The 13,444-nt window shown below is 51.2% G+C and overlaps 5 protein-coding genes across 5 annotated transcripts; 1 reads left to right on the plus strand and 4 right to left on the minus strand.

The window, feature by feature from the left end:
- Nucleotides 1-188: 188 nt before the first annotated feature.
- Nucleotides 189-1,055, plus strand: AtWU_06780 (S-adenosylmethionine-dependent methyltransferase; the record flags this gene model as incomplete). The annotated part of the gene is made up of 1 exon (XM_035501889.1): nt 189-1,055. The coding sequence occupies one exon, from the start codon at nt 189-191 to the stop codon at nt 1,053-1,055; it is 867 nt and encodes a 288-aa protein (XP_035357782.1).
- Nucleotides 1,056-1,641: 586 nt separating this feature from the next.
- Nucleotides 1,642-2,170, minus strand: AtWU_06781 (mRNA splicing protein SMD1; the record flags this gene model as incomplete). The annotated part of the gene is made up of 3 exons (XM_035501890.1): nt 1,642-1,943; nt 2,026-2,075; nt 2,157-2,170. 3 exons carry the CDS (start codon nt 2,168-2,170, stop codon nt 1,642-1,644), a joined length of 366 nt encoding a protein of 121 aa, XP_035357783.1.
- Nucleotides 2,171-2,507: 337 nt separating this feature from the next.
- Nucleotides 2,508-5,285, minus strand: AtWU_06782 (F-box domain protein; the record flags this gene model as incomplete). Its single annotated transcript, XM_035501891.1, has 3 exons — nt 2,508-2,990; nt 3,036-4,844; nt 4,914-5,285. 3 exons carry the CDS (start codon nt 5,283-5,285, stop codon nt 2,508-2,510), a joined length of 2,664 nt encoding a protein of 887 aa, XP_035357784.1.
- Nucleotides 5,286-6,039: 754 nt separating this feature from the next.
- Nucleotides 6,040-8,808, minus strand: AtWU_06783 (uncharacterized protein; the record flags this gene model as incomplete). Its single annotated transcript, XM_035501892.1, has 1 exon — nt 6,040-8,808. One exon carries the CDS (start codon nt 8,806-8,808, stop codon nt 6,040-6,042), a length of 2,769 nt encoding a protein of 922 aa, XP_035357785.1.
- Nucleotides 8,809-10,048: 1,240 nt separating this feature from the next.
- Nucleotides 10,049-11,560, minus strand: AtWU_06784 (taurine catabolism dioxygenase TauD, TfdA family protein; the record flags this gene model as incomplete). The annotated part of the gene is made up of 6 exons (XM_035501893.1): nt 10,049-10,379; nt 10,441-10,500; nt 10,554-10,634; nt 10,691-10,916; nt 10,975-11,060; nt 11,124-11,560. The coding sequence occupies 6 exons, from the start codon at nt 11,558-11,560 to the stop codon at nt 10,049-10,051; spliced, it is 1,221 nt and encodes a 406-aa protein (XP_035357786.1).
- Nucleotides 11,561-13,444: the final 1,884 nt, after the last annotated feature.

Genomic DNA, 13,444 nt, shown 5'->3' on the forward strand with positions numbered 1-13,444 from the left:
GAGAAACCAAAGCAACCAGCACTCCGTTTTTGGGAGGCCATGATTGGTTCGTTCATCGGAGTTTCAATCGATACTTACAATATTCTTTTCAACTGTCCATTATCATCCCACTATATACCAATTCCCTGATTCCTTCCAATCCACCAATAAAGAAACAGCAATAAGAAAAAGTGAGAAAAGGGACAAAAATGCTCCCCACCCCCTGCACCTCCCACGTCTCCTTCGACACCATCTACGAACCCTCCGAAGACTCCTACCTCTTCCTGGACACCCTCTCCTCATCCAGCGAATCCGCCTGGCTCACGAACCACTTCTCCCCATCAACATCCTCGCCCTCCCCACTCCTCCTCGAAGTCGGTACCGGCTCCGGCGTCGTCCTCGCCTTCCTCACCGCAAATTCCCACCACATTCTCGGCCGCACTGATGTCCTTGCCCTCGGCACGGACGTTAACCGCAATGCATGTCTTGCGACGAGACAGACGGTTTTGAAGGCGATTGAGGAGCAGCAACAACAATCCCAGAATACCCAATCAGCCTCTACAGATGATTCTAAAACCTCTCAAATCAAATCCCTCATCTCCTCAACACTTACCTCCGACCTCGCCTCCCCGATTCGTCCTCACTCGATCGATATCCTGCTGTTTAATCCGCCGTATGTGCCGACGCCGGACTTGCCGCGGTTACCTAGTAAGGAGGATAATGATGAAGGAGATAAGGAAGGGGGCATGTCGAGGAGTGAAAAGTTCGAGAGAGAGTCGTATTTTCTCTCGTTGACGTATGCGGGGGGTAAAGATGGGATGGAGATCACGGAGAGGTTGTTGGCGGATATTCCGAGGGTGTTGAGTCAGAGGGGCGTGGCGTATGTGTTGCTTTGTGCGCAGAATCGGCCGAGGGAGGTGGTGGAGAGGATTGTGGGTTGGGATGGGGATTTGGAGGGTGCGAGGTGGTGTGCTGAGTTGGTTGGGAGTAGTGGGGTGCAGGCGGGGTGGGAGAAGTTGGTTATTGTGAGGGTTTGGAGGGAGTTCACTTCTTCCTCTTCTTCTTCTTCTTCTTAGGGGTTTAGGTTGTGTATAGGTGGGGGTTATATACTACTGGGAAAATAGATGATAGACTAATGAGTGATGACGAGATGATAGACGAGGGTATGATTGATTTCTGACAACACTTCATAAGAAGTGTGTATATTTCTGTTCTTCTTCGTGTGTGTTTGTGTCGCGGCCACTGATTAGATAGATATACAGCAGAGTAAACTACTACTCTTCTCTTCTTGATCTCGAGTAGATTCGATTCGACTCGACTCGGTCATTCACCGACACGACCGACCTGCCTTGCAGTTTCGTCTCGAGTCTAATGAAATAAATTAGACCCGACAATCCACCGCGCAACCCAACCCAACCCAGGAGACCTCGTAAATCACCGCCGCTTTTCTCACCCATTTTCCTGGTCCAGCTTATCCCCTCACACCCAGAACCAGACCAGACCAGTATCATGTCGAACCCATTCAGCGCAAATCAATCACCCAGCCATAGGATAGACAAGAGATAAAAAGAGTCACATAAAGAAACAAAAAAAAACTCCGATCCTCAAGTAGTTGTAGTAGTAAAAATGAAATCGCAATGTCTAATACCAATCCCATCCGGCTTAGAATCCACGGCCACGACCACGGCCACGACCGCGCCCTCTTCCACGAGGACCACCACGACCACCACGGCCGCCGCGGTCGGCTTCCTTGCGCGCCTTGTTCTTGGGCTTGGGCGTGTCGTCGATCAGCAGCGTGTCGAGGGGCAGACTATCGGGCAGGATGTAGTAGCGGATTGTGGAGCCACGGATGTTGATGGTATCGAGAGAAATAGGGTCGCGGCCTTTGGGGGTCATTTTGACCGTGCGGAGGGAGGTGTTCATCTGGGGGGAGACGGAGGTGATGGTGCCGTGGAGGATGGTGCCTATTTCGGTCAGAATTGATGGTTCACATGTATTGGAGTGGATGGATCTTCAAGCGCTGAAGAATTAGAGGGTCAAACTCACCATTCTTCAGCTCAATCGTCACCGTCTCGTTGGCGCACTTCATCAGAAACCTGTGCAGAGGATTGGAATTAGTCGCTGTGCAATCTTCGCGGGCACGAGCTGCGTCGGGCGCTCTGGAGCTGCTGGCTTACCGGACGAGCTTCATGATTGTGGATTTACGCGCAAAGGCACTCAATCAGGGTATAGAGATGGGGAAAATAGGTTGGGCGAGTCGAATACTAGCCGGCTTCGTCAGGGTCGAGTTGAGGTCGCTTGTCGACATCGCGGCTCTCAGAGGCTGAGCTTGGTTGACCGCCCGGGCACGTGACCGTCTACGAAATACAAGGCAGGATGGTTATGTCGTCCCAGTATGCTTAATTGCACAAGACTAGCCAATATCGCTAACATGCCTAGATTAGCTAACAATGTTCCAACCGAAATCGCTTCATGGTATCTTGTAGAAAGTCCGAACATGTCACCAACGCCTGCCAAGGAACCGGAAGTTACAAAACGCCATGTCGCGCCTTGAAGATGGCGATCTTGTCATCGTAGAACAAGATCTCTCGCAGCCGATACGATACTCGAGACTTGTTGTAATCCATTTCAGAACCCTCCCCGTCTGACGATATCCTGTCGTCTGACGACAGGTCCGAGTGCGAGTCCATCGCGCTGACCCCGCCGTCGTCGTCAGATTCATCCTCGTTTGTGTCTGATCCTGCCCACTCCTCGCCCCCAGGCACGAACCCCTCGCTATGGCTGTCGTCTGTGTCATAGAACTCTCCCGCGTCGCCTTCTTTTGCCTCCAAGATCTCGTAACATTTGTTTTGTATGCCTACATAGGTGATGCCCACCTCCGGACGGATGGTCACAATATCCAGGATCATCATCGCCAGTTCTTTCGGGTCTCGGTGAGCCTGCCGAGCGATATGTGGGATATGGAGCGCGCGAAGCTGAGGCATATACGGTAGCCTTTGAAGGAAATAGTGCTGCTGACGTTAGTACAAGAAATAACGAGGTCGCTTGGTACTTACCCAGTCCTTTGAGTGCAGAGCTATAGAGAGCTCCCGCAGCCGTGGCATACGTCCGCTGCTGAGAAATGTGAGCATCTGGCGAGTGAACATCCACTTGTACCACCGCACACTGGGCATTTCGCTTCCCCCCGGTGCCCGCTGGGTGCTATCGACCAATATCTTTTGCAGGCTGAGATGATGGGTCTTAATAGCGTTCTTGTAGATGGCATCGATATGGACGATCGAGTCATACATCGGTGCCTCATGTAGGAATAGGGTTTGCAGCGTGTTGGGCGCGAGTGTATCCTTGATAAACAGCAGCAGATATGGCGACACAGCATCCGTGTGGATATGCCTGAGGTTCAAGCGATACTCAGAGGCACTCTGATCACCTTCGCGTCTACTATGTTTCGAGCGTGACGACACAGACGGGGAAAATTGCCGGCGCAGCGCTCTCCAAAGCTTTTCGTGGCTCTCACAACGAAAGATTGTCAAGGTTGTCAGTTGTGCCCAGTCCAGCGCGTGCAACGCAACTGGAATCGACAGAGGAACGCGCTCGAGTTCTAGGGTATCGAGCTTCAATATCTGGTGACGGGACCCCGGCACAGCCAAAGGCTTTTCCGAGCATGAGTTCGGAATCTCTCGTGACAACTTAGTCTCCGACGCGATAGGCGGCTGTTGTTGTGCTATGTGCGTATTCTGCATATTCAAGGCAATGGAAGCGACGTCGTCCGCGGGCAACGGAGACCCTGGAGTGCTATATAATAAAGAAAGTGCCTGATTTTCCGGCTGATTAGTCTCCGCATGACTTTCAGCTGCCTCCTGCTTTGGCACTGAATCTGCCTGAATCCGACTGGGGTGTGTGGGCTCCTCAGATCTTCCAAGAACAACCCCAAGTACGCCGCCAGACTTCGGCCATCCGGAATGGCCGCGGGATGGTGTTGGCTGCTCAGCCTGCCAGCTTCCTGCCGGCTTCAACCAAGACGCTTGGTAGACCTTGCTAGAAATGCCAATACGTAATTCTTTCAGACGGTCTCTGGATCGCTCAACAAGTACAGCCATTTCTTCGAGATACGACGGTTCATCTATATCAAGGACACTCAAGCTCTTTAGCGGCGGGAGTATCGACAGAGAAGGGTATTCTACATGCCCATATCTCTGTAGTAGCGAGGAATTACTAGCTGACCCTGCTAATGCTTGTGTGTCTGGAAGCGTCACGGAAGATGCAGTAGAGGGCCCGGCCAACGGACGCATGGTATTCTCAGAGTTGTCGTGCCAACGGACCCAAACGCGCTGCAGACGACAATCATGGCCGGGTCGATTTGCTAGCGATGAAAGCGCTATCCACACATCTCTCAAAACGCCGGTTGGCATGTCCCAAACGAACGTCTCCAGGTTGACCATCCGAGCCACAGCCAGAGCAACTAGCGTCCCCAACATTTTGCCAGTCTCCTTCGTTACAGAGTACTCTTGGACCCAGACAAGGGGACCGTTACCGACTGAGAATTTGCGAGTATATTGTGCATAGTAGTTGCCTCGACGGATCTTCAAGAGTGTGTCTGTAGGGTCATCTTGACTCGGCGCAGGGCTATTGCAACCGCAATGGGGACAAGTTTGCGCTCGCCTTGGGGGTAGCTCGCGGAATATATCTTGTCCCATCACTAGTGTTGCAAGACCGTAAGAGAGAGCGTCCACGCCAGCCGGGTGGTCGGAGGATGACAGTGTTTCCGGCCATACGATATCAAAGCGAGAATACATCTGGGGGATCGCTAATGAATGGAGGGCAGAGCAAGTCAGAGCGAGAGATGTGAGGTCATTCGTATGCGTTACCTGCAGTCATCCAAGTGTTAGTTGGTAGTTATGACTTGTCGCAGCCAGTTGATCAAGTATAGCCCGTACCTCTTTGATAATCACCTGTAATATATCGATGGGCATATCGAGTAACCGAAGAGGCCGCTTCGCTGTTGAGAGAGGTGTCGCATCCCTCTCCGAATGACTGCCTTGACATGGTCCCGAGTCTACATCCTTTTGAATGCTATTGCGGGGTGGAGTCACCGGAATATCGACCGAAGTATCCTCTGTCTTCATGTCGTGCTCAGATCGATTTTCTGTCCATTCCTCGGACCCATGAGAAGTGGTGCTGGCGCTGGACATGAACTCTTCTTCATCATCTGTTAAATTTTCCACATCGGAGCTGACTCTCGATCCTAAAAACAAGCTGCTGGGACCAGCCATGTTACTGCTGGCGGATAATGTATGGTAGCTATCCATGCCGACTGAGGAGGGGCTCCGAGCACCAGACGGAAACCAGCCACTGGCGCTGAGTGGTGGCGCAATTGCGAATCAAGAGCTCTCGTTCGGAGTGACGGTATTGAATAGGTCTGAGGGTCCGGAGTGATAATAAGGATGCTAGGAGCGGAAGTGACGGGATCGGATCCGGGGTAAACGAAGCAGTCGAGGACGGGGCGCCGGTGGGAACACGGGCAGATCGACCAGATGGCACCGCAACGAAGAAACCGCCAATCATGGACCGGCGGTCAGATGCATGCTACTTGCCTCAGATCTGCATGCCACACATCAGCACGGCAAGGAATCCACTCTCGTACCGTCTGAAGTCTGAAGAGAGCCCGAGCAAGGAAACAGAGGAGCACGGAGTACAGAGTAGAGCTTGGGAGATCCGTATCCTCGGTGGGACGCTGTCCACTTGGTGGCGGCGAGACGGTGGTTGGGGCCTCCCTTCCGGGCCTAGCGCCCCTCCCCGTGACAGCGGCCCCGGACCGGTGACTAGACATTTGCTAGATTTACGCTTACGGTTGCTATAGTCGTCATATCTATGATCTACAATACTGACTCGCTCACAACTAAAGTTGCTTACTCTACCACAAGTACTGCATATATCCGATCCATTATGAGATAGAAATAATACCCTATGAAACAAGCATATTTTCCAATAACAATTGCTGACAACAAAGAAAATTAAAAAGCCATTCACAGAAAGCGAAACAAAACAAGCACCCCAAACGGCTCATATGCTAGTAGTATTTTCAAGACAAAGAACATCGCACACCCGACCATGAAAGCCTTCTAGTCCCGAAGACTGGCTAGACCCCTGCGCAGATGCCAGCGCTGCTGATGTTCCGGGCATCAGAAGGACCTTCGATCCAATCTCGATCCACTCAACTGACGATACAAATTCGAATGTGATCTTGATATCGCCTTGTCCTGGGTTGATAGACGACTGTACCATCTCTTGTACCCCTGGTTCGTGACCACGTTCGTGGCCTGAAGTGTCGCCGTCAAAACTGAAGAACTCCGGTTCGGTTGGTGACGATGGCCGGGAGAAGACCTCATCCTCTGCAAGAGACATGCTCGACAACTTCACTGTCGTGCGAACATTGGCCACATATACTGTGGCATTACCTCCCAGCAGCACCGGCGGGGACAGCGGAGACGCGAACTCGCTAGACGGGAAGCTGGCTACGAAGCCAGTGTGAAACGGAACGGTTCTTGGTATAGAAGCAGATGGTGCTGCCAGTTTGAGCAAGATGGAACCCTTTCGTATTCTTCCCAGTCGTGGCGCCTCCCCATTCGCAGTCAAGGGCAACGGTTCTATTCCGATCGTTCCCACTTGGTCTTGTGTCAGTTTTTGAACTGGAAGTCGCAGATTCCGCACACTAACTGCGCGGACACGTTGCCAGTATGCCTGCGGTGGGAAAGATGACTTCCCAGGTAGTGAGCCATGAACAAAAGAGGTTGAAAAATCCCCAGAAACGGGTCTGCGATTCGCGCTAGAATGCTGAATGCTGTCCAGCCGTTTCTCTGATCGACTCCTCTGCCTCTGTAAGCAATTTCCCGAGTCAGATGTGCTAGGCATCAAAGGTCCGACGAGTAGCTCGTCTCCTGCTGAAATAGATCCGTAGCGCACCAGACCACAAAGAACCACGCCATGAGCTTCCTTCCTTTCTTGCTCCGCAGCTACTGAGTATACCTTGGAGGGCGGAATAGCGAATACTTCGTCAATATCAAAGATATCTTCAGGGAGGGTGTAAGCAGCTTGTGTCTTCGACAATGAGATGTCCCGTGATGGCGGCTTCGCGGGAATGGGGAGGTATCGAAGAAGTGCATGAAGTTTTCCTATGCCTGAGCCATCCACCGCACTTGTAAGAACGATCGGGACAGTCGATTCCCAGCTTTCTGTATTGGAAATCAGCTTCCGCACCTCTGCCGCATCCTTCGGCTCTGTACGCTGTAGGTCCACTGCCTGGGCGGTTGGAACGGACATCATCGCTGGCTTTTTGCCAGATGACTTGAGAGCCGATAGTACTTTCGCAAGATTGTTCCGCAGGCCTGAGCGGGATGCCATGTCCATCTTGGTAATAACAACAACAGTAGGAATCTCCATCTTAGCACAGAGCTCCAGGTGTGATAACGCAAGTGTCATGTCTGCAGATTGCTCAGCAGATTGGCCAGATTCCGCAGTAGCCTCATCATCGCAAGTTGCTGGGATGCAAAGAAGGACATAATGAGGGGCCCAACCGACCAGTCCTCGTAACGTGGACTTCATATAGCGTACTGAACCTGGTAGATCAGAGACAAACGCTAGACGCCCACCCTCCGAGGCGGCGTGGATATCATCCCAAGCTGCAACGTTGCCACAGGCATAGTTGATTACCTCCACAGTTTGTGCCTGTGGTTCATCTGCGGCATATCCGATCAATTCATGAGCAACAGAGCTGGTGATCCCTGACGAGATTTCGTGCCGATGTTTCAACAGACCTAATCTGCTTGTTCCTCTTCCATTGTCTAGCACAGATGAGGTCAAAGTACCTAATAGAGAAGACTTGCCGGCCGCGCTGGGGCCAGCAATGGAGATACGGATCTGCTCAGTACTGGAGGAACTGCCTAGCGAGTCTTCTCCCTTCGCATTGTCAGGAGATGAATCATCCTGCGTCTGGCCTTTATTGGGAGACTTGACGCGATAAAAGTCCCAGTCAGGGCTTACCAACGCTTCTGCAACCCAAAGGCGTTCTGCATGGACCTTACCGGTATCCACGTTCTCGGAGTAGGGATCCTCAGCCCATTCGCAACTGCCAACATTTACTCTGCGTAAGACATCTATCTTGCAGCCTAAGCTGGCGGCCATAACCTGCAAAGTGGACAAGCTCTCCTCCAACTCATCTTGAGTGAGTCCAACAAACGTTCCATCATCAGCAACGCCGACCTCATACAGAGCTCCCTGGCTCTCCTCTAGCCCGGGAAGTAAACGAGCAGGTTTCTGTGCCTCCCCTAGCTGGGTTGTTGCTTCTGGAAGTACTGGTAGTACAAGATTTGCAGCCGTAGATGAATGAAAGGGCGAAGACTGCTGTAATCGCCACAGAAGCTGCGTTGTGAGATGCTGCAGCCTTTGCTGACGGCTTTCAGTCGAGCGAGTCTGCTGCGGTTTCGGGTTTGACTCGTAGCTGGAAGGCGTGGGACTATCGGCTGACAAGCTTGCTCGGGAGTGATATGAGCCTCCCACGAGGTGGCTAGTAGACATGGAAACATAGGGTCGTCGAGGGCGTAGGAGCAAATGAAGCTTGTACTCTGTGGGGCCCTCTTGGGGTTCAGGGTCCAGTTTGGTGATCCCATAATCGGAGAGTGAATCAGGATCCGCGCGGTCCAAGTTCGTACTTGAACGTGCTCGAGGCACCGTGCGATTGCCAGTTGCTGAGAATTGAGGGGTCGAGGACCCTGATGTGGACCACGGAGAAGAGACCCGCGGAGGGTCAGGATCGTATGTGAACACAGATGCCATGATGGTAAATACAAGCTCGACGGCAATCAAAGGCCGGCAAATGTAGGTTTATAGACAAAGAATGGCTGATATCTAACAGTGGGCTATCATTAAGACCCCTCGGTATATTCGGTGTGCTCGTAATTGTTTTGTGCTCAATAAATGTACTTTTCCTCGTGTGTAGTTGGTTGATGCTGTTAGAGTCATTTTGAGTTTGAATTGTATCATGTCAAAGATTGATGAAGGGCGCGGATAAAGCCGTCGGAAAGTGGATGTATTCTCCAAAGAAGGAACCAGAAAAACAGTTAGACAGTTTTGAGGCGAATTGCAGCAGCTGGCGGTTAGCAATGACGCGACATCTTGGAGGGGAGGCTGATGGTGAGTCACCTGTCCTTGGGATGCGACTATCCATCGGAGTAAATACACGGTGCCCCGATCGAGTACCCGCCTTACGACATGACTGGGTCAGGTCACGGGCCCAGTCATCCACACGTGCTAGACGTGAGGGGTTACTGCCTGAGGCCCACAGTGTGGCTAAGCCGCATCGTATTTCGGCTGCAGGGGCTTTGGTTTCAGATAAAACGAGCAGAACAATAGTTGTCGAGGGGAACTAGGAAGCCTGGTCTCTTTTAGTGCTTATGGTCTTTGACCCAGCCTAACACGGCAATGATGCGTCCACTACTGCACGGTGATTAATGGAATGTATTTGGGGTCCGTGTTTGAAGCCCGCTTGTGCGCTATCTGTCTTTCGCCAATATGTGTCATTAACTCGGTTTCTTCGTTCTCCACTGTGCTAAGAGACAGCCGGAAATGTAAATGGCGACCGTCCTTACGGCAGTATGCTTTCGGCAAACGGACAGTCCGATGTAGATGAATTGAAACTCCCATCCAAAGTGATCAAATGGCTATCCAGTGTAAGATATCTCACAGGGTATTAAACAAATGCAACTAAATAATACGACACATGCAAGAATATTCGTTCCGAGAAGTTGATATGCAAAAAGTGGACACTCCTCGAAGTGTCCATCGGCCCAAGTCCGTGGTGTGGGGCTTTCCCTCTTCTGATCCACCCATCATCTGTACACTGTACAGATCTGTGCTCTGTTCTGGGTCCGTCGCCTAGACGGTGTAATGTTAGAATACGCTGCTGCCCGAAGCCCGACAGTAAGCCCGCATTCACGAGGTTCGGCGATGTCCTAGCCCATGTACCAGACGCTCATGCCATGTCCATGGCCCCTGACGCTAGCTTCTGTGTGGGGGTTTATTCGGCAGACGGCTCCCTTGCTACCCCCTTGCACTTCCCCTGAGCAACATGGATGTTTCTGGCCGTGGTGCGTGTGAACACAGCACCACAAATGGGACACTCTGCTTTGGCAACCACTCCCGACTTCTCTCGTTGGTGGCGGAGCAGGTTGCTGAAGGTAGAAAATTCACGCCCGTTGCATCCGTGGTCCCAACATTGAGGTTTTGGCCGGAAACTGAGAACGCGAACTTGGTCTGGATCTGAGGAACTGGGAGCGGACTCGGGAGAGGAATACACTGTCCCTGATGGCATCAGGTTATGTGGTTGGGGAATAGAGTTGGGGGTTTGCCTGGTAATGCAATATGGTTAGTAGGTGGAACGAAGACTTGATGGCTAACGTGGCCACTCACGAGAGTGAAGAGTTCGGCGTTAGGTAGTAGTCTGGCTGGTTGACTAGGTATGAAGGAGGCCTAGGAACAAGTTAGCCATAAGATTCGTCTCCTGATGCAGTCGGTGTCCTCACGTTGATGTAAAAGAGGGATCTGGCATGGTGGGTGGGCTGCCAGATACGGAAGCGCTGGGATAAGGATATGGAATGGAAGAACTATGAAATCGATCAATTTTCATCCCAGTTAACTCAGGTAGTACGGATATTGGTACCTTCGAGGCTGGTGTCGGCTCTGGGGCACACCCGGCTGTGAGGTGAGGTAATGTGTAGACGGAAGTCCTGGCTGATAGTAACTCTGTGAGGTCGCATGCTGAGGTGGATATGCTGCTGGGTAACCAGATTGGGGTGGAAGTGTGTGTGCCTGGGGATATGATTGTTGATCCATAGGCATTGAAGTCGGATGAAGAGGCTGGGGTGGCCTGTTTTGCCAGCCGTAATCTGCTCCTCGTCAGCGCCAATAATTCAAAGAGCTTGGAAGCCACGCTTGCAAACATACTCTGAGAGTTGTGTGCCATGTTGGTCGTCAGAAATGCCACTGATCCGGGATGCATCGACTGAGATAATAATGAAGAATCTGATGCCCTGGAGGGAAACGTCTTCAGTAAGTAACACTCAGAAGAGGAGGTTGTTTCTTTCAATACATACTGTGATATTTGTGAAAAGGCTTGCGAGGGACTCCTTTGGGCCAGTCTTGAAGGTGAGTCTGCTGGTTCAAGATCCCGAGAGATGAACTCGGATGGAAAAGGCGCCCTGCCTAGGTACTGATTCGGAGGAAGAGGCGATAGATGACTCCGTCCTTCTCCTGAACTAATGCTGGATATTTCGCTCCGAGGAGAGCTGTAGACCGAAGCAGGACTCGGTAAACCAGGAAGCCAGCCTGGAAGAGTAGACGCAAGAGCGGTATCCGATGGGGTTGTCTCAGACTTTAGCGGAACCGAACCACCATCAGAGTGAGTAAGATCAACGACGAAAGGTGCCGAGGCTGGTGATGGTACTCTCCAACTTCGCGGGATAGAATCGCCCAGCTGTCTGTGACGAACGAACGAGTCGCCTGGTGAGTGATAGAATTCACTGGAAAACATGGGTGCTCGATTGAGGTACGCCAAAACCACAAGAACAAGAGAGGCGATCAACAACTGAGAGAATAACGAGGATCAAGAACATGAATATTTTAGGGAGGTGATATCAAGAAGAAATAAAAATTGCAGAAGATCAAAGATGGGGGGGTGGGTTTTATTAAGACGTTGGAGAGATGAAGGAAGAAAAGGGAAATGAGGAAAGAAGTACAAAAACCAACAGGTGCTAAGTAGATCGAAGGAAAACAAATCAGGGTACGGAACATACAGTTAGTTAGGTAGTAGGCTTAGGCAGAGAATCCTTCCGGATTGACAGCAACTATATCCACCACGGGAGACAGCGAAAGTAAGTAGTGTGGTAAGTAGTAGTAGGTTGGCCAGGACGGTGGACGGGTAGATGGATAGTAGGTAGTAGGTAGTAGTAAATCAATTCGATAACCCGTTTTTTGTGTTCCAGAAGCCCGGCTAGAAGAGAGTATTTAACGCCTGGTGGCCTAGTGATAGCCAGACGAGCGAGAGACCGAATAAGCGCAACGAACGGGGGCCGAAGATTACCTGGTGGTTCGTCTTTTGGAGACTGGCAGCTTATGGCGGGTGGGCAATGCGTGAGTGAGAACGAGGGTGGGTGCTGTGTGTATGTATTTTACCTGGGCTTATGCCACTAGATCGGAATAGTAATTACGCTTATCCTGGATTTTTTCGTATACGAATTACCGTGGATTTTTCTCTCGCTATTTTTAATTTGTAGCTGAAAATTGCTGAAAATTGAAAAAATGGTTCCCCCCGTTTTGATTATGGGGTTTTCCTGACAGGTCGGGATATTATTGTGGTTAGTATTATTTTTATTATTATTATTTCAAATCCTCTCCCGCGCACTCGATGAAAGGCGTATGTGTGTGTCTGTGTGTGCTCTTTTTCACTGCCACACATCGGACGCTTCCATCTAACTAGAGGGCCCTCTTTTTATTTTTATTTTGTTTTATTTTATTGTTTTACCTTTCCCTGTGATCTCCAACCCAACAATCACCACTGACCTGCGCGTTACCTCCTTGGATAGTTCTTGGACGTGGGGACGATCCCATCTACGAAACTTCCCTTCATCTGATCATGTCCATCGGTCGCATTGTTGGTAGCCACAGGTTTCCCCCATTTGTGGTCTGATGATTGTAGAGCATGGAGAACCATCCATCTCCATCATCGTGTTAAGCGGGTCCGTCATTGAAGAACGTTCCTGTTGTTGAGCTAATATTAGTCGTTTAAACGGTGACCCAACGCCGTCGGCCTCTACCACCCACCACACCGTCACCACTACGACTACTGAATACTTACTAGTAGGATCGAACCCGGTTCATTTTCTGAGTTTATTTATTCCGGACAAGATGGGCCACGCCAGTCGGATTATGCTTCCCTCCGGCTCTGAGTCAGGGTACTCAATAGGGGATAGTCCTGCACCATCGCCACGTGAAGGTCCCAACAGCTCAATCGCACCCGGCCTGGTCAGCTTCAGTAGCCTCGAATTAGTTTGGGATGCAAGCGCCCCCCCTGTCCCCTCGCTACTCCACTCTGGGAATAATGACGGGGTTAAAGGAGACCTTAGCAATTGACATCAGCAATCGTATCGCCCTAACCGGCCCGTCGATCGATACCAACAACTTCTTTTCGCGAGCCACGAGAGGAATAGACTCGGAGATGGCGGGTTTGGGCTGAGAGCCGCCTGGGAAAGCAGAAACAAGCTCCTATCATAGTGGAAGGACCGGCTGAAACTAGTTTACTCGACCCTAACCCCCTCTCGCCTCCCCTCTCTCTCTTCCCCAGTCACCATCGGTTGTGGAAAGTTTTAGGGGGGGAACACAACTCCAGCCCCAAAAGGCTTGTGGGCGTTGAGCGTCA

The sequence above is a fragment of the Aspergillus tubingensis genome (genome assembly GCF_013340325.1).
Source record: "Aspergillus tubingensis WU-2223L DNA, scaffold_8, whole genome shotgun sequence".
Classification (NCBI taxonomy): domain Eukaryota; kingdom Fungi; phylum Ascomycota; class Eurotiomycetes; order Eurotiales; family Aspergillaceae; genus Aspergillus; species Aspergillus tubingensis.